This window comes from Puma concolor, chromosome C1, assembly GCF_028749965.1.
Source record: "Puma concolor isolate L17-30 chromosome C1, mPumCon1.1.hap2, whole genome shotgun sequence".
NCBI classification, from domain to species: Eukaryota; Metazoa; Chordata; class Mammalia; order Carnivora; family Felidae; genus Puma; species Puma concolor.
The window spans coordinates 98,205,993-98,227,062 of NC_141674.1; the positions used below are offsets into that span (position 1 = coordinate 98,205,993).

General features: G+C 36.6%; 1 protein-coding gene across 4 annotated transcripts in view; it reads right to left on the minus strand.

Moving 5' to 3' along the window:
- Nucleotides 1-1,028: 1,028 nt before the first annotated feature.
- The window catches only part of TRIM33 (tripartite motif containing 33), a 133,154-nt gene continuing 113,112 nt past the window's right edge, over nucleotides 1,029-21,070 (minus strand). The window contains exons 12-20 of one of the 4 annotated variants that reach the window (XM_025927989.2): nucleotides 19,686-19,818; nucleotides 17,584-17,647; nucleotides 14,723-14,882; nucleotides 13,101-13,450; nucleotides 10,820-10,943; nucleotides 10,322-10,396; nucleotides 7,626-7,778; nucleotides 6,142-6,192; nucleotides 1,029-6,062 (exon numbers count right to left, since the gene is read on the minus strand). In XM_025927989.2, coding sequence (XP_025783774.2) covers nucleotides 5,850-6,062; nucleotides 6,142-6,192; nucleotides 7,626-7,778; nucleotides 10,322-10,396; nucleotides 10,820-10,943; nucleotides 13,101-13,450; nucleotides 14,723-14,882; nucleotides 17,584-17,647; nucleotides 19,686-19,818 — 1,323 coding nt within the window. In that variant the 3' untranslated portion in view covers nucleotides 1,029-5,849. Of the gene's footprint in view, nucleotides 6,063-6,141; nucleotides 6,193-7,625; nucleotides 7,779-10,321; nucleotides 10,397-10,819; nucleotides 10,944-12,310; nucleotides 12,487-13,100; nucleotides 13,451-14,722; nucleotides 14,883-17,583; nucleotides 17,648-19,685; nucleotides 19,819-21,070 lie in introns of those variants that run through there. The other 3 variants (XM_086717898.1, XM_086717897.1, XR_015255011.1) reach the window with 3 other exon arrangements.

Here is a 21,070-nt window from a genome sequence, read left to right on the forward strand (position 1 = left end):
TATCCTTTCTTCCATTCCTTATTATTTTAATAGGTGTTATATAAAATATGCCTAAGGTAACCACCTGGCCTCCATTATTGGTCTGTTTTACTTTCTAAATCTAAAATTTGACGATTTTCCATCACCACTGCCAAATAGCTGGTTTAATAGCTAGTTTAGGGCTCACCTGGATTATTCACAGCCTACCACTCTCCACTTCCAACATTCTCCATAATCCATTCTTTATAGTTGAAAACAAACTTACTTTCAAGAAGGCAAGTCTGATTATATCAACTCCACAAGCCCTATCCTGCTTAAAATTCTTCAGGGGCTCCTAGTTGCCCTCAGTGAAAGCACTTAAACCCTTTAACAAGACTTCCCAGGCACTGCTTAAATAGGACCCTGGCTCAGGGCACCTGGGTGGCTCAGTCTGCTATGTGTCCGACTCTTGATCTCGGCTCAAGTCATGATCTCATGGTTCGTGAGTGTAAGCCCCATGTTGGGCTCTGTGCTGACAACGTGGAACCTGTTGGGATTCCCTCTCTCTCCCATTCTCTCTACCCCTCCCCTGCTTGCACATGCACACACGCCCTCTCTCAAAATAAATAAACAAACATCAAAAAAAGAAAAAAGACTCTGGCTCATTTCTCCAGCTTAGTATTTTACTACTCCAACCTACGCTCTGCTCCAAATGAACGTCTATACATATTCTCTTTCATTTTCAGACTTCTCTATATTTTATTCTCTTTTCACTCTCTCTTTGCCTGGTCCACCGTCATCACATTTTTATGAGTGAAAGAGATCGCTTCACCAACCAATGAACTTAGGTGTTAGATCCTATCCCATGTGTTCCTACTCTTTTCTGTGTTGATCCCGATCAGAGCACTCATCAGTCTCATATAGAGTCTAAGCGCTTGTGAAGGCAGGGACTGTGTTTGATTTTTTCACTTTTATAACTCCAGTGCCTGGCACACAGTATACATTTTTCAAATACATTTAAATGACTAAATCTCAACTCAAAGAGGAAGAAAAAAAGGAATTCATTTGCAAACTTTTTCAATTTTCTAATTTAATAGAAATAACCAAAACAATGTGGCTTTCAAACAAGGCTTTAAACTAAGCTAATACAACTTCTACAACACATTCCAGAGCATTATAACAAGAAATATTTACAGGCAGCTAATGTATTAAATAACCATGAAAAAGAAAATCTTGCTTTTAATACACACCAGCAAAAAACACAGGAACGGAACAATTAGAAACTGCAACCTTGTTTTAAAAAATTAAATATGATTATTTAGAGAATACAATACCACAGAAACAGCACTTTTTCTTTAAGAATCATATTGAAGGGTAGTTAGTTATGTGCAAAAATAATAGTAGTTATAGTAGTAGTAATAATAATAATAATGAGGGGAGGAGACCAGTTGAAATACTGGAAGCAAGGAACTAGTAAGGCTGTGATTTTAACCCTTTCGTGTGTATGTCTACATAGAAAATTAACAGGCTTTCAGATTGCACATACCGTTTTTATAGGCTTATATACATGTTTCACTGTGATTTAAAACATAGTAAATGCCTACATTTTTCAGACCAGGAGCAGACAAGCACTTCCTTCTTAAGACTGGAAATTAGGCCACACCTGAAAGGGCATATTGCAGTGGCACTTACAAAATCATCTCAGTGCCTTCCCACATACGAATTTGGTGAACTTAAAAGAACAGCATTTTTAACTTTAAAGATTACTTGCTAGAAAAGGGCCAAACTTAATTTTGTACATTTTGTAGGATGATCGTGACAAATATATCCAAATTGACTGTTTTTGAAGATAACTTTCTCAGCTACAATAAAAAATATATAAAAGACCACGGAGGCAAACACAAGGAACTAAGATGAAAGATATGCTTTACATGCATTTTGGCCCAAGTAAAAGAAACCATTATATCCAAGAGTACATGTTGAAATCTGAAATGTCTATGTAAACTGTGGCATATAAATTTTTTTTCTTAAAAAAGTACCTTCAATTTTTTTTTTACTCAAATACCTACTTTTAAAAAAATATGCAACTTTCCCCAATTTTTAAAATAAAATGCCACAATATATTGTCGTAAGCTCCAGCATACATTTAAATTTCTTACTTTTTAAAAGATAGACTGGGTGATATGCATACAAACTTTCCTATAAAATCACCATCCGGGAGAGGACTATGACATGCCTATCAGGCAACAGACTTAAAGCAGTGTTATTGCTTTATCGAGGAGGAGAGAACTGAGAGAAAAAGAAAAAGAAAGCATCAAGGTTCAGTTCAAGATTAAACTGATACACTTTGAAAACCTTGGATCATCTTCAGCAGATTATTAATACAGACGGTATGAATTAAGAATTTGATTGTTTTGATTAGGAGAGTTGGGGTGGGTGGATTTTATAAAACTACTCACCGATCCAATGCGGAGTATGCAAATAAGCAGTGCTGACTTCAACAAGAAATGAGATTTTTATACTTCCTGTGTTTTATATGAGGGGGAATGGGTAAGGGACTTAAAAGGCCAAGGGAGAGAGGGCCACAGCATCTACTCCCATTGTGGATACTAAGAGATTATTGAATAAAGATAGTAGGCCAAAATCCAAGGGCACAGTCAGAAGACCTAAATCTACTGGCTTATTAACACTAATCACTAATAATTACATGGCAGGATACCTGCTGAGGTAATTGATAAATCTACAATTTGCACACTATAAACCTTTTGCTTCTATTTAAAAGCATTATTTCTTTGGATTAACTAAAAACCTCAAAAACTGTTACAACAAAAAGAATTAACTGACTTTAATATTATTTAAAATTCTCTTACATAAGACATAGAAATCAGAAAGTACCTTGTTGATTCCAAAAAGAGTAATTTCAACAGGGGATCCAATACCTTATCATCTCTGTGGTAATGATCTGTGGTAATATAGAGCATGACCTACAACTTAACCATACTTTGGAACACGTACATGTTTCACCTTGCAAAACAATTCCTTTACTCAGTGAATCAGCTGAGCCAAATGCTAAAAAAAAATAAAATAAAATAAAATAAAATAAATAAAAAATAATGCAAAGTTAGGCCAGCAGAACAGACTGAGGAACACTTTATTCTTAGTGTTCTGATGGGAGACGGGAACTCAGGTATTGCAAAACTTTGCAATCTTTTTTAAGGAAACATTTAACATCTCCAAATCTAAAGTACTGTTTTTTAACAAAGGATAACAAATGCAAAGAGTATCAAAACAAACTGCCTTCAGGAACTGATATTCAATGTTTACTTTTTTGAGACATAAATTAATAGAAAAACATGTAAGATATCTGAATGTCAATGTAAGTTTTTATACTTTTTAACAGTTATATTAGTGGCTGAACAAATCAGTTAGGAACACAGAGATCAACGTACAAGAAAAAAATTTCAGTGAAATCTAAACTGAACACCTTCATTTAAACGGTGGTTTGCTGATAGTTATTTACTTAATAGTAAATCCTCAGTAGTATGAATTGCCTTCCATTAACAGAAGTGGAGCCAATTAAATGCTGACAGTAAAGTGGCTTTTTAAAAACCAAATCTTAAAAAAAACAAAAAACAAAAATTCCACGTAACATGAAAAAACTTCAAAGGGAACACGTTATCTTTTAAGGCCCCAAATATCAAGAAATAAATATTTAAACTTTAGTTTCTCCTCCACTGGTAGAACCTATATAAAAGACTTATCTAAGAATCATGAAAAGGATTCATCTGAAGGGCAAGTATAAAATACTAGAAATCAATGGATGGACAAAAGGAAGTTATACTGCTACTCATCACTTTCCAAAACTGTGCCCTTAGATACGTCTCCTGATAAACTGAAATCATAAATGCTGTGGGAAAGAGGGAAATGCACATAAATAAAGCATTTTTAAACAATTCTCCCTTATAAGACAATTCTTCTTAAGAACCTGAAATTTGAGTAAAATGATAAAACAGTTCGGTGTAGGTTCTAAAGCCTAACTTCTAACAAAACTGAAAGAGAAGCTAAAAGGAAGCCACAGAATGAAGTAAATCAACAGCAGTATTAAATCAATACTGCTTAAATACACCATCAGAAGGCCTGAATAATATCCATGTTTACCCCCAACATTTGTTAAGAAAAGAAAAACAACCCAAAGGAATTTGTATAATAATTTCTTTAGAGCACTTTATTTGATTCAATATGCACTAAAAAATATTTACCTCTTAGACAGTTATGTCAAATAATTTTTACTGAGTAGTCTACTGTCTGAACTGCATAAGCTGAATTTTTAAAAAGGCAAATGATTTGCCACAAATCTGCTGACGTCTGAAAAATATCTAATGGCAAGTCTTCTATTTTGGTCACTTTATATTCTAAGGTGTCCATACAAAAGTAGGACTAACTTTTTTAATCCAACAAAAGAGAAGCCCATACACAGTCTAGAACACACATCTTGGATCTGAGCATCACAAATGAAGAGAAGAAAAACAAAACCAAGCCAAGGTGGTTTATCTGCCTCGGGTGCTGAACGCAGGGTAGTAAAGGTGGGTTTACTCCAGTAACCATTCAAGTGGGGATTGGCTCATTTTCAGGATTTACTTACAGGCCTCTTCTAAGTCCGTTAAGCCCCCAGTCCATGCAAATGTCCCACTTGGTGGACAGATGAGTAATCTAACCCCACCGGGTTTATTTCAATAGTTTGATATTTAATAATAAGCTGCTTCTGAAGATTTTCTGAGAAGTCTGTTCTCTATTAAAATAAGATAGAACCTCAAAATATGAATGTGAACATTAGAAATAGACAGCATATATTACAAATCCATTCTTGATAGGAACATTAGTAAGAATACACATTAGCTTAAAAAACAGGCTCAGCAAATGTTGCTGATCTGCCAGAAGTTTTAGTTCACTATTTACAAATAAGACAAAGTGAAATACAGAAAATTTTACACATTTGGTAGTTGACAGATTACTGTTTGCCAATAGTGGTCTATCAGAAAACTGATATGAAGGAAGACTGGGTAAGAGCCAGTTGTCACCTTCTCAAGCAAATTTAAATGAAAACTACATTAATTTTGAAACAAACATTCCACCTTTGATGGGAGTAACTGTACGATCGGATGATCCAACTGGGAAGTGCAATTCTGTGGAAGGGTTTTTCTGGAAATGACTACCACGTGATCAGCCACTGAAAAGTTACCATATTTATTTCAGCAGACCATTAAAACTGATTAAATGATGATCGATGATGTTTCCTAGACTCTAAGTATAAATAGAAAATAAAACTGCTGTTGAGTTCTTTAAACCAATATAAAAACTAAGGCCCAACAGCATCAAAGTGAGAACAAATATAATGGCATGATTCAATGCACATCTGCACTGACATCAAAGTGGAATCTGAGTAACTTTGATTTTAATTAGAAAACAAACCAGTATGTACGTGTGTGGAAGGGGAGCATGAAAGTTGTTTTTAATGACTGTATGCTCTTGTCCAAACAGACACGAGCAACAGGACCATCAAGTATTTACTTGTACACCCAGTATCCTGCACCAATCAATAGCACATGATGACCAGTATCTACCATTCTAAAGAACCACCCTCTTTAGTAACAGAAATCTTCAAATCATTTTGCTTTTCCTTTTTGTTTTTCTTTTGAAATTGCAAATAGAGTTGTCTCCCCCCTTCTTGACAAGAAGTGATTTCTGTCCATTACTTCAATCTAATACTGTGTAAGAGCTATCAGCTTCTTCAAGGAGGTGCCCACTGTAGGCAGGATATTCCAGCAACACTTAAATAAAAGGGTTTTTTCTTTTTTTTTTTCCTTAAAACAATTAGTTAAGTTCATGTCATTTTACTTTATATGTACTGGTCTCTCATCTGACTTTAGGCGTTTTCTGCGGGGCTGTATAAAGTCTTCATCAGAGTCCTCAGTTACCTCACCATCATCCTCTTCCTGCTCAAACTCTGGCAAAGGTGCGAAGGTCCTGTCTGAGTAGATCTCTGTGAGTTTATCTTCAAAGTACAATGCAACTGCTTTCCCTGCCTGAGCTACTTCTGAATCAGCCTGCAAGCAAAAGATAGGAATATTCACCTATTGGTAATGCATATTCCTTCACCAAGTTTGCATGGTCTGAAAAGCTTACCTTCAAATTAATCTCTTGTGTTTCTGCATAAACTTGAACAACTTTCATCATCTAAAAAGGATACCAGAGTCAAAAAAAAAAAAGGGAAATTATAATCCTTTCTAAAGTTATAAAACTGCATAGGATTGGCGACGAAAGTCAGCCATACTAGGGGGAACAAATTGCTATAACCAGATTAAGTGCTTTCTAAAATACTACAGAACATGGAACTGCTTTCTTTACAAAGTTCTGGTGCTAAAGCTACTGTGAAACCGTAAAAACTGTCTCAAATTCAGAATTAATAAAGTCAATCTGAAATGGACCTGGACCAAATACATCAATGTAATTAAAACCAAAAAACAAGTAATATAAGAAATGTTGCTTTTTAAAAACTGTCAAACCATCAACAAACCACCTATCAGAATTCTATCTGTATGGCAATTTGTTAATCATAAATTATTTAACTATTACTAAAGCAGATAAAATGTATCTTCTTCCTCGAAAGGGTTGCCTACAATTCCCGAAAGCAATTTACTTGAAAATAATCTAGCTGATTAGAAAGACACAAAACTTAGGACTGTATTAATTCAACTTCGAGTAAGGTGTTACTATACTCTCTGTGGTATATTGCTATACTATACTTTTGACCTATAGGGATTTTTTTTTTTTTTTTTTTTTTTACAAATTTTAAAAAGGTCACCTAGATATTTCCAGAGGCAGCTATGAGTATACTTTAAATGATTCAAGTACTTTTAGTAATAGTCATATGGCACCCAAATTTCATCAGCAATAAAGAAGATACTCTATAATCTTTTGAAAGATGTTGTAGATTCTTATCCAATTCCATTTTTTTCTCCTAGAATAATGAAAATCTTCCTTAACAATAAGAGACCTGATTTTTCCCAAAGAAAACAAAACAGTTTCTTTGAAAGAGTCACATATCACAGTTTTTCTCAAGGACAGTTCATCTGTTTCTTCAAAAAAATGTATGACCAAAGTTAATGAAAGTCATATTGCTGAGATCAGAAAACTCAACATTATATACTCTGGGCTACAATTCAAGATGAGCCACCAGAGATGAGTTTATGATTTTAGGGTTCTACATCTAATAGATTAACATTATTAACCTACATTAATAATAAAATCTGGGTACAAATGCCCATCCTAAATGTACCCCAAATATAGGCTGTTTATAATCATTTCCCATAAAATACACTTAACTATAAGTATATATTCCTTTCTATACTTGTATATCTCAATTCTCAACTTGTTCAAAAAGGAATATCCACTAATATTCTTAACTTATCTAATTATACACAGTAAACTTTCTTCTTTGGAGCTGTGGATGCAACCAAGTTTTACTTCTGATTGCAGCAGAAAAAGATTTTTTGAATCAAATTAGAAAAATCTCTTCCCAGGAAAAATAAAATAAAACAACCCCCCGCCCCCCCCCCCCAAAAAAAAACCTAATAATCCAAGACTTTATAGTTTGGAAGCTAACATACTTCATTAAACCTTTCACAGTTCTTGAAGATCAAACGGACATCAGCCACAAAGTCGTCTGGGTTTTGGTAGTGTTGGGAATGTTTTTTCTGAAGCTTCTTTTTCACGGTGGATAAATCCATTGGTTTCTTTATAATTTTATAGTAGTTTGGTATCTAAACAAACAAATAAATAAGGATAGATGAGGATTCTCCAAAAATGCCAAACAGTTTTATTTTAAAATGCATAGCCTATTGATTTTAGGGGAAAAATATGTTAATTATTGAGCCAGCTGCTTGCAAATTTTGGGTACAGTGAATGTATTTTTACATCTTTTGCCCCAATCATATATCATAAAAATCAAATCATATTCAGAATATGTGGCAGTCTTAATGGTTAGTGAAGGCCCCAAAGCTCTATCTTTAGTAAGGAGATTTGGAAAGAAAGCAATCAGTAAGGGTAGCCAACAACTCCTATTAAGGACACATCTGGCTCATCAGAATTTTAGGACACCTGAAGAGGTTTTTTTTGTTTGTTTTTTGTTTTTTTTTAAATAGGAAAGAAAATTAAAAAGATTACAAAATATATTATGATTATTATTAAACATCTTTGAGAGGCTATAACTTTATCACAAAGAACTCTGAACAATAAAACGAGAAGGAGAAAAACTGTAAATAACACAATAAAAATTTTATTAACCCTTTAGTGATCATGCCAGGGAGAGTTCTGGCCCCAACTTTTGGCCAAAACTTTGTATCCTTGGGAAACAAGTGAATTTGGAGAAGCTATTTAAACAGTTCATGAAAAGAAGTGTTTGAAAGTTATTTTCTACAGTAACGTTCCTGAACTTGAAGACAAACGTCCTAGTATCAGATGAATACAATTTGCACAAAATATCTTCCTTGTGTCTAGGTCTTTGGTGCCTTAAAATTCATTTCTGAGGGGCACCTGACTGGCTCAGTTGGTTACGTGTCCCACTTTGGCTCAGGTCATGATCTCACAGTTCCTGAACTGGAGACCCGTGTGCGGCTCTGTGCTGACAGCTCAGAGCCTGGGGCCTGCTTTGGATTCTGTGTCTCCCTCTGCCCCTCCCCGTCTCTCCCTCTCTCAAAAATAAATTTAAAAACCCTAAAAAAAATTTTTTTAAATAATAAATTCATTTCTGAGCCTACCCAGTTAACAAGTCTAGTATTTAATATTCTATAACAGACCTGGTATTCAATAATATCTTAATTCAACAGATGGTAAGCAAATAAAATGTGTGTAGCATATTCTCATTCCATTTGTGAAGCACTGACCACCCCAGATATTCCTTTAGAGCTTTTATTCCTTACAGTCTCCTTTAAGATAAAGAGCACTGACTTGCAAAATTTCCAGTCTTCCTAATCTTGACTGTTCATAAAAGAGGGCTTATCTTCAAAAGATAAGAGCCACTGTGAAAGATTCAATTTTATAGTTTTATTCAAACTAATATACAGAGGTTATTTTCTCCCCAAGGTACAGAGCCTAGAATCACAGAACTGGAGTTTTAGAAATTTAGTCCAATATTCCCACTGTATGTTTAAAAAAGTAGAGGCAAGGGCGGTTCAGTCAGTTAAGCATCTGACTCTGGCTCAGGTCATGATCTCACGGTTCTTGGGTTCAAGTCCCACATCAGGCTCTGCGCTGACCGCTCAGAGCCTGGAGCCTGCTTCAGATTCTGTCTCTGTCTCTCTGTCTCTGTCTCTCTCTCTCTCTCTCTCTCTCTCTCTCTCTCTCTCTCTCTCCTTCCCCCTGCTTGTGCTCGCTCTCTAAAAAATTTAAAAAAAAAAAAAAAAAAAAAAGGTTGAGGCAGAAAATTATGTAATTTCCCCCCAAGTTTGATGACAGAACTGGGAGAAGTCTTCTGACGCTTGATCTAAGATTCTTTCCATCATACCTATATCCGTTTACGTCCATCTTAAAAGTAAAAGAGGACACGGAAATTAAATTCATTAAGTTTTCATGACAGCACACAGAAATTTTAATAAATAAAGTGCAATTTTAACAAGTCTCATATCCATTTAGTGCTAATAAATTTTCATACTGGGGGGTGCCTGGGTGGCTTGGTCAGTTGAGCGAACGACTCTAGATTTTAGCTCGGTCTGTGATTACAGGGTCGTGGGACTGAACTCCATGTCAGGCTCTGCACTGAGCATGAAGCCTGCTTAAGATTCACTCTCTCTCCCTCTGCCCCTCTCTCCCACTTGTGCTCTCTCAAAATTTCAGGTTAGTACTTACAACATTATCAGGTACTTGCTAAAATCATTCTATAAAGGTATCACATATGTCCTTGGAACATCCAAATGGGGTAAGAAATAATATTAGAAAACTTGAACCTTGGAAGTGTTGAGGAAATTATTCAAGAAGCCTGAGACAAGAAGTTTTAGGGCCAGAGCCCTTATTCTTTTTTTTTTTTTTTAATTTTTTTTTTCAACGTTTATTTATTTTTGGGACAGAGAGAGACAGAGCATGAACGGGGGAGGGGCAGAGGGAGAGGGACACACAGAATCGGAAACAGGCTCCAGGCTCTGAGCCATCAGCCCAGAGCCTGACGCGGGGCTCGAACTCCCGGACCGCGAGATCGTGACCTGGCTGAAGTCGGACGCTTAACCAACTGCGCCACCCAGGCGCCCCAGCCTCATTCTTAAGTCTTACACTGGGCTTCTTCACCAAGGATTTCCTAAAGTAAACAACTCACCGAAGCAGGAACTGGCTCCTGGAATTCAATACTTAATTCATGGCAATAGAGGTAAAGCAGAAGACGTTCACATTTCTGGCCCCAAAAAAGAAAGGAAAACTCATGAAATAGTTTTTCCCCTAATAAGATAGATATTCTTGAGTAAAAGAACTTTATCACTACAAAGTATTATTACAATAAGCTGAACACATATGCCTACCTATTGACTTATCTAACTAAATACACATAACTGAAGCAAACTGTCTTGTTTCCAATTTAGTTTTGAAACTGTCTTCATCTGTTCTACTTTAAATGAATTTATCGAAGATACAGTGGTTTTGTTCTTAGATGAAGACTAAGGTAATTTATTTACTACTGACTATACAAATGCAAAGGAGTCGTAAAAGCAACATACAATATTTTGTACAAAATTTTATAGATTACCTAGGTAATCTGGAGGTGCACAACCACATTAACTACAGAATCCCTAATAATATATCCAACTTATTTGACACTTACCCTTTGGTCCACGGGACTTAACCCTTGTGCAGTTTTCCCCTTCTTACTATGCTGCAAATTATCACAATCATATTCAACTTCTGGTTTCCCAATATCTCTGCAAAATGTGCATATCCAGTCCCCACTAAAGAGGGAAACAGGCAATTAGTTCATGTAATTTTAACAAAACCCACTCTAGAGAGAAACCAGTTCTCCAGAGTTAAGTCTCCAGCTTGTTTTCTTTCCTTTCTGGTTTTTGAGGGGAAGAGAGGCTCTCTATTCTTATCAGACCTCATAAAGGGAAGTTGTATGATAAAAGCTTCCCAAAACGTTCCCCAGTCTTTCTTTAACTAATTACTTTCTAGAAAGCTTTATAAAACTGATATCCCTGCATTTCAAACAGGACCTCTTCCTAGCACAAAGCTGATGATCAGTACCTGTAGCATAAGACTGTCAACCCCAGTATTACCCCACAACGACCCCAACTCATGAATAAGGAAAGAATACAGTTTACGGAATTCCTGGGGTATCCAATACTGTTTTGGCATGTAATAAATATGCCAAAAATAAAATTCTTCTTCTTCATGGCCAGTCAAAAGCCACGAATACACATACAACTCTCTAAGTGCAAGCACACATAGGTATATGTACCTCTTACCTTTTAAAACCTGCTCAGTCTATAGTTTGTTTACATCAGGATTTCCATCAAACCATAAATTCCAAAAGGATTCACTCCCAATAATTCTCCCCTTCTCTCCCCCACCATAAATAAATTTTAAGTCTAGAGATTGTACTGGTCTGTGCCAACAGTTCCAATTCTTTCCCAAGCATCAGCCTTTGAGAGAAAGCATCCAGTGGCAAAATTCTAACATTCCGGTAGATGTTACTACTCAAAGGGAAGAAAAATATAAAATGACTTAATTATAACACCAAAATGCCAATGCTTTCCTTTTATAAAAGAGCAAAGTAAAAGAAGGCCCTTATTACATCTCTGGCAAATGACTATACCTCCTAAGACTCAGGTAAGAATTAAGATTCTTCAGAAAAATATTCCGGCACTGTTTATACATATCCACCACTTTTCTAATCCAAAGGTTGAAATTTTCAAAACAGGTAGTATTTATTCAACTAAAATCATTGCTTCTAAGGAATCTGAGAGGAAATGTGAATGTTGTATCTACAGGCAGAAAAAAAGCTGAGCTTTCTCAAGAACATTATTGTCACTTAAAAGGAAATCTGGGGGTAAAGGTTTGGGAAGGGAGAAAGCGGTCTCTGAAATCAGCTGGAGACAAATATGGCTTGAGCACAACTTGTTAACTGGAAGGGATGAAAAAGAGCTCTTCGAATCCCCACTCTACCACTTAAATGAAACTAATCCATGAAAATCTGTGAACCTTGCAAGCTAAATTAGTTCAATGCAGAATTAAGACCAGTCCACAAATTTTGTAACCCAACCCAGCACGTTTGTCCCACTGTGTTAGCTAGTAACACCAGCCTGCCTTGAATGCTCACCAATGAATGTTTTAATGCTTGAAACCAGATATAGAGCTGCCAGGGGGGTCAAAGAGTATGAGGATAATGCTCATATTTCCCCCAATCTTTATTTATCTTCATCCCAAGTTCTTCTCTTCTAAATAAGGAATTCAGTAACTCTCCATTCCAAAGTTCATGACTGGAAGACATTCCAGCTAAATGACAGAAGGAAAAGTCTGAGAAATCTGCACATAATGCTTTGGGCTGGCACTACCAACTACCTGCTTCTGTGGTCAAGAGGAAGACAGAACTAAAAAACTCAAGGTGTTGAAGGTGTTTTTACAAAGTACTTGTTTTTTCTTTCAAATGCCTTTTGAGAGCTTTCAAACATTAGAAAAGGAAGTTCTGGGTAAAGACCCAATAGAGCTGCCTCTAACTAAATAGTATTCTTAAATGAAATTATGGTAGACCCTGTTAAGACTGATTCCAATAGATTAAAAAATTCAGCTTCAACAGGAAATCAACTAACTTCTCCAACATCCCAGACCCCTACCTCTCATAATTTAGAGTTTTATCTACTTCGCTTATGCCAAGTACAAACCGAAGGCCAGGAAACAGTCTATTTTTTATCACACTATTTACATCTTGGACATTTTACCATTCAGCTGTTAGTTTCTCTAGAAGGTAATACCAAAGGAGTAACAGGCCCCCTGTTTTACAGAAATACTGTGCATTGCTTAGGAAGCCCATCTGCATGAAGAACTTTCTGGTTTTTAGCTTTCAGCTTATATAAACAAGAACAAAAAAAAGTCAAGTATTTCACTGGTACCTTGGAAAGCTAAGAAGTGTTGGAACATGACAAGTTAGATGAAAGACCTTTGGACATTTTTCACAGCACAAGAGATCCCCTCCATTTTGGCAGACAGCACACCAGTCTTCATTTGGGTCATCGTCTTTGCTGTTGCCATCTCCTCCAATCCTTGCCGACCTGTGTACGAGGCTTCGAATCGGGGACTTTCCATTAACAAGGCTGCTGAGCCCTGACTGTTTGCAGCTTTCATTTGTATCTGCAGGTTCAGTTTTCACATGGTTTTCCAGGCTTGCTAATGCATCCAACTCACTCTCTAGATGCAGGTTGGTTGAGAGAGGTGGTGTCAAGCTACTCTCGGGACTGCTCAACTAAAACAAAACAAGGACAAATTCTTGAAGAATCTTTTTTTTTTTTTCTTTTTTTTTTAAGTTGGCTTCATGTCCAGCGTGGAGTCCAACATGGGGCTTGAACTCATGACCGTGAGATCAAGACCGGAGGCTCAACTGAATAAGCCACCCAGGCGCCCCTCTTAAAGAATCATTTAATCCTTATTGTATGCAGTATGTGTGTGTAACTTAAAAGTCATGGCAATACACACACATATACACTGACATAATTTAAAATGAATTTGGAAATGGCATTATGACATAAAAGAATGAAAATAACCCCAAATTATTTAGGCATGTTAATTTATGATTTTATAGAATACTCTCTAATACTGGTTCACGTGGATAATAAGAAAATTAATTAAGCTGCTAAGCACATTGACTGGAAAGAGAGCATAGGATTATACTTTTCCTACAAAGAGCTGACTTTGATACCCTATTTTCACATAAGACTCTGTTGCATATCTTCCAAGAAATGTTACTCTGCCTACTTATCATTTTACTAAAGTTGGAAGATTCTGATAATTGTAAAAGAAATCTTTCACCACCCTTTTGCACCCGGTTTTCTGGGGGCATTTTCCAAGTCAGGTATTGGATGAAGGCCAACTTTAAATCCCTTTGCTCTCTAAATATACAAATACTGTGTTAAATAAATATGCTAATCCTCCTACTTGAAATTTCTATGTGCCAACTGTGTAGAAAATGACACTTAAGCCTGGGCAGGAAGAAAAGCCAAGACCAATATTTGGGCGCGTGTATGTTTGTGAGGTAGCCTTCCTTCATTCTATATTATACATTTAATAAAATGTTCTATCTGAAAAACTCTACACTAGCTAATAAATTCATAAACCAAAAGCAATCTTCCCATCACAAAACTCTTTGATCATTAAACTTCTTTCACGTCAGCAGTCTTAATCCTGAGCTGACAGATCCAGGAAAACAGTCAAGGATCTTTTGTGGCCTGAGACTCAGTGTGACTACTGAGATGATTATTAATAAAGTCAGAACAATACAGAACCCGATTTAGAATCATGGCAAAAATACTAACCAATTACACACTAAAAGATCATTTCAAATGAGTCCTTAATACAATTAAATCTTTTGTGACACATTATAGCAGACACTGCGATTAAAAACTTGGGTTACAAGCATAAATATTCAAAACTAAACAACATGCAGAGTCTAAAATGCGGAGACGGAAGAACCCGTGCAGTGGCCTCCTTAGATCCCTGACGGACCCCAATGGGAGCTTACCATGCATGCACTCCTCCTGCCATCCTCTGTCTTTTCCTGTTTCACAGCTCCTGAAAAGCTACATATTTCATCTTCAGTCCCAGGTTCCTGCTTGACCTTTACTTGATCAGACTTGAAGCTAAGACTTGTCTTCTCTGCAGTTCTTCCTGATGACCCACAGCTAATAAAAAACAAAAAATGTCACCTATGTTTGATTGTATAATGTATATAAAACCAATTCTATGAAAAGTAATGCTCATTAAAGTGAAAATGATAGACAATGTATTTCTAGAAGATAAGGATACTCATAATGCAAGTAAGAGAAGTATGATATAAGCTTAGCCTCAAATTCTTTAAAAACATAGATCAAACTATGAAAAGACCTCATATTTTGGTGTCAGACACTTATGCTAAATCATTTAAGAAGTCTAGTAAATAACAATTTTCCCAGGCTAGTTAATATGGAATATCAGTGATTGTTTTTCTTTATTTTTTTTAAATTTTTTTTTTCAACGTTTATTTATTTTTGGGACAGAGAGAGACAGAGCATGAACGGGGGAGGGGCAGAGAGAGAGGGAGACACAGCATCGGAAACAGGCTCCAGGCTCTGAGCCATCAGGCCAGAGCCCGACGCGGGGCTCGAACTCACGGACCGCGAGATCATGACCTGGCTGAAGTCGGACGCTTAACCGACTGCGCCACCCAGGCGCCCCTGTTTTTCTTTATAAAAGCAGTTTTGGGGCACCTGGTTGGCTGAGTCAGTTGAGCATCTGACTTCAGCTCAGGTCACAGTTTGTAAGTTCAAGCCCTACATCAGGCTGTCTGTCAGTGCAGAGCCCACTTCGGATCCTCTGTCCTCCTCTCTCTCTCTGCCCCTCCCCTGCTCACGCTCTCTCTCAAAAATAAATAAAACATTAAAAAATAATAATAAAAGCATTTTCAATTCTTCTCTGCCCCCAAACATCTATAGAAAACAGCATTAATAACAGTGGTTCATAAAGCCTCCTCAAAGGAAACTCTATTTTAGCTTTTGAGGGCAGGAAATTGGAAGAAGGGTTTAACAAGTAGTCAACAACCCAGAATACCCTTTTTTGAATCAACAAAATGATAGGCTAAGAGGACAGGTATATGACTAATTGGTTCTATCTAAACCACAAAAACCACTGGCAAGAGAAGTGAGAAGAAACTGGTAAGACCGTACTGCTACTGAGAATGAACACCTTTTTCAATCTGTACTTTCCTCTAAAAGTACTGATTATTTAAAGCATAATTAAAAAGTCAAGCAAGTATTTTAATAGCACCCGTCTTCAGAATGCGCGCGCGCGCACACACACACACACACACACACACATGCAAATAAGATAAACCTTCAGGGGTACCTGGGTGGCTCTGTTGGTTACGCGGCCAACTCTTGGTTTAGGCTCAGGTCATGATCTCACAGATTCTTGAGTTAGAGCCCCATGGAGGCCCTCCCTCCCTGTCTGCCCCTCCCTCACTTGTGCTATCTCTGTCTCTCTCAAAATAAAAAAATGTTTTAAAAAGTTTATTTAAGAAAGTAATTCATGTATCTTAAGTCTTTCTTACATTGCACTAAATTATTCAAACTAAAAATCAGTCAACATTTATTCTATTTTATGTTAACACACCCCACACACCAGCCCCATTTCTTAAACCTGTCCACCAAAAAGGCATAAGAAACAATTTAAGTAGCAATGAGTGCCCCTAATGTCCAGAAGACTGTCTCCAAGCACTATTTCCTTATTAGCACAACCAAGATTTCTTAAAGATATGGAGATCAGTAGGCCTGAGGCAGGAAATCTATAAGACAAACCTGGAACATCATTTCGTAACAGGAGTAAGGAAGTTTTCAAAGACTACTGGGGTTATACCAAAGGACTAAGGAGCCAAACAGCCAAACAGGGAATAATTTAACCCAATAAAAATAACATCTATAATAGTTTAGAACATGTAAAATGTTGAAATTTATGAGTTCATAAAGGTAATAATAAAAAATCTCATTGGTCACTGTTGGAAGGTGCTGGGAACCAACTCATTATTATGACAGAAAAATTTCCTTTACAGAAATAGATTACACCAGTAAACAAAAAGAAAGAACACATTAATTAAAATATCATTATTTTCAACCAGTAAAAAAAAAAAAAAAAAAAAAATAGCTAGGCAATGATCATTAATGGTTGCTGTCACAGAATCAACCAAACAGAATCAACCAAACATTACGTGCCCTGACGGAAGTACTCAACACCACCAATGAAGTATTCTTCCAACCCAGCCTTCCCCCAAATCAAACCTAAATCTGACCAAATCTCCTCATCAAAATTATTAATACAGAGGGGAAAAAACAGCAAGCAGTGTATTTAAATGACAAGGTGGGGAAAACTCTGTTTTGAGAAACAATATGTTTCTTCAACATACAATCTGATTTTGACCTCAACGTATCTGTGGATGGCAATGTACATACAGCTTATTTTAATGCAATTTAAAGAAACCATTTATTAAAAAGGGATGAGAAAAATTGGGAAATCTGTAACTCGATCTCTACTGATGTTAAAGAATTAGCTAATAAATTTTTCTTAGGTGCAACAATTGTTGTGCGGTTATAAATTTTTTAAATTCTTCAAATGATATACATTGAAACAGTCCAAGTAAAATGATAAGATGTCTGAGGTTTGTTTCAAAATAATTCAGAGTAGGGGGAAATGTATGGGAGTACAGAAGAAATAAAAATGATCATAACTTGGTAATTGGTGAAGCTGACTGATAAGCATAGGATTTCGACGTAATATTCTTATTAAAATACATGTTTAAAATTTTTCTTAATAAAAAAGGGAAAAAAAAAACCCACTAACAATGTTAAAACTCACCTGCCTCGACTGCCAGTACTAGAGGTACTAGGGGGTCTCACAGGTGTGTGAGAATTGGATAAACCTGGAAAATAATACATAAAATGATTATCAATGCAGGGAAGAATATTCAGAATTCTACCTACTAGTTACAGAATTAAAGATTACTATGATGCAATTTAGCAATTCTTAGAAATCAGGCCTAGCCTTAACCTCAAAATCAGGGATGGCATGTGTAACCCTTGGCATGTTTCAACCAATTTCTGTCAGCTGAGCCCAGACATGATTCTCAGAATTCCCCTCAGAGCAAGTCTATCCAATCAACGAAAACTACCACATCAAGAGAAAGCTATTTACCATCCAACTCCAAGTCATCTGGTAAATATCTTTCTTAGATTCCTGATAGTTACTCCTTCTTTATAAGTCCTGGAATAATTATATTACACCTTAAAAATTCTACCACTCAGAAATTGTATTAATGATGCATCTTATGAAAAACTCACATTTAAACTTGAACTATCTTTACTCCAGAAATAATGAGGTGGTCTGTTTCTATTTCAGTAAGAAATAATGTTTAATTTAAACCAAGAAAATATACTCTGTAACCACTTCTGCACTGTCAATCCATTTAGATTTGCTTTAATTATTCATTCCTTCATGACAAACAGGGTTAATAAAACAACTGGGATTTTGGAAGAGATCTGTACCCTCATAGACTTGATTAGTCACAATGTGAACAGTTTCCAATAAATTTAAGTTTTTATTTTAAAATTGCAATTTGAAAATTCATTTGCCTTTCCTCAATCCTTGTTTTGTTCTTTAATTTCCATTTTTCATTACCTTACAAGTTTTAAATTGAGGATGAAACCAAAGAACTCTCCAACTGACCATTTGTATCATAAAATATAAGACATGGCAAGTAACTGCATCTACAAATCCAGCAGAGGACGTGAATACAGTTCTGAACAGTGTATGTTACAGGTATATACTACTTTAGTTGAAAACCACCAACAGAATTTGAAGAAAAATAAGTACAGCAATCAGGGAAAAAAATATGATATGATGATACTATGATGGTCAGTTTTATGTCAACTTGGCTAGAATATAACTACCCTGTTGTTTGACCAAACACCAGTCTAGATGTTGCTGTAAAGGTGTTTTTAGATGTGATTAACATTTTAATCAGTAGATTCTGTCTCAGCAAATCAACCTCCACAATTTGGATGGGTCTCATCCTATCACTGGAAGAACTAAGAGAAAAGACTAGGGTACCCAGAGGAAGAAGGAATTTTGCCTCCAAACTCTAGACTGTAACATCAACTTTCCCTTGGGTCTCCAGCCTGCCAACCTGCCCAATGGCTTGCTAGTCCTTACAGTCATGTGAGCCAATTCCTTAAAATCTCCCTCTACATACATATACACATACACACACACACACACACACACACACACACACACACACCTCTCTTATTGGTTCTGTTTTCCTGGAAAATCCTAATACATACACAGCTGACCCTTAAAACAATGTGAGAGTTATAGGCATTGACACCGCCCCCCCCACCCAGTGCAGTTAAAAATTGCATATAACTTTTGACTCCCTAAAAACTTAACTACTAACAGCCTACTGCTGACCAGAAGCCTTACCAATAACATAAACAGTCAACACGTATTTTGCATGTTACATATATTATATTCTGTTTTCTCACAATAAAGTAAGCTAGAGAAAAGATGCTATCAAGAAAATCATAAGGGGGGGGCGCCTGGGTGGCTCAGTCGGTTAAGTGTCCGACTCAGGTCATGATCTCACGGTTCATGGGTTCGAGCCCCATGTTGGGCTCTGTGCTGACAGCTCAGAGCCTGGAGCCTGCTTCGGATTCTGTGTCTCCCTCTCTCTCTGTTTCTCCCCTGCTCTCACTCTCTCTCTCACTCTCTCAAAAATAAATAAAGATTAAAAAAAAAAAATCATAAGGAAGAGAAAATACATTTATAGTACTGCATTCACTGAAAAAACTCCACATATTAAGTGGACCCGTGCAGTTCAAACCTGTTTTCAAAGGTCAACTATAATGACAGATAGCTTTTTACAGTGTTAAAGAAATGAGGCAGGGCCTCTGATGGCTTACCTGATGATCCTGGAGACAGGGCAGAAGGTCCTGGGGAGGGATTCATGGTGCTTGTAGGCTGTGGGGGTAGGTGACTGCCTGAGATGTATCTACTTAGTAGATTATCTAAACTACTTGAACCAGCATCTTCCAACTAAAGAAAAAGAATGAAATGAGAAATTTGCTTTGATTAAAGCAGAGGAGAAACTATTAATTTCATTAGTATAATCCTTTATGTTCACAATTTACTAACAGATTATTGTATCAAACTTGGCGTAATTGTTGTTTCCTTGTTGCTTCTCCTGAGGACCCACAATGGTTTAAAGTTTGTGTGAACAAAGCTATAATTAGTATTATTCAACAAGTACCCGGCAGCTCAAGAGAGAACACAATAATCTACTAAATCCTTATGTTCTACTATGAAAATAGCTCTGATCATCTGACTCTTCTGCCTTTTCTCAAAGTTGACAAAGTACTCTATCAGTATTCTTGTCCCGTCTTCCTCTCTTTATTTCAACATTCATAGTCCTGCTGGAATCACTCACCTGAATAGAAATTTAATCAAGTCAATACCTAATTTTAAAGTTTTAAAAATATTTTAGATTCAAAAGAAAACCCTTAGCCTAGGGCATAAAGCCCCTTATTACACCAAAAAAGGGGGCAGTCCACAGGAGAACTGAGCCTTTTTCTCACTCAGACAAGACAGCAGGTTAAAGCCGGATGACTGGACAACTTACATATCAATTTCCTCTCTTTAAAACCTCCCAACTGGGGCCCCTGGGTGGCGCAGTCAGTTAAGCGTCCGACTTCAGCCAGGTCACAATCTCGCGGTTCGTGAGTTCGAGCCCCGCGTCAGGCTCTGGGCTGATGGCTCAGAGCCTGGAGCCTGTTTCCGATTCTGTGTCTCCCTCTCTCTCTGCCCCTCCCCCGTTCATGCTCTGTCTCTCTCTGTCCCAAAAATAAATAAACGTTGGAAAAAAAAAAAAAACAAAACTCCCAACTATACTGAAGAACTGTGATGACAAAATAGAAATTATTTACGTAAGAAACAGTAAATACTATTTAACTATGAAAACTACCTTAATAAAAACTGTATACTATGCCATAAGAGGTGGTCAAACTATTCTTAAATAACTGCCAATCTTCTTGCTTTTTTGGTCTACTTGTGCCCACACTTGCCTCTTTTAATCTCTCCCACTGGAGGCAAGATACCTTTTATGCAAATGTTCAGAAAACTGAACACATACATTTACTTCTTGCTCTCCTTTCCTCTCAAAATTGTACTGATTTTCACGGTGACAGGAAAGGATGCCAACGACATAGAAACTTTGAAGAAAATTATAGAAATAAAACAAAGTAGAACTGGATTGACAGAAAAACCAAATAAGCATTTCCCAACATATCAC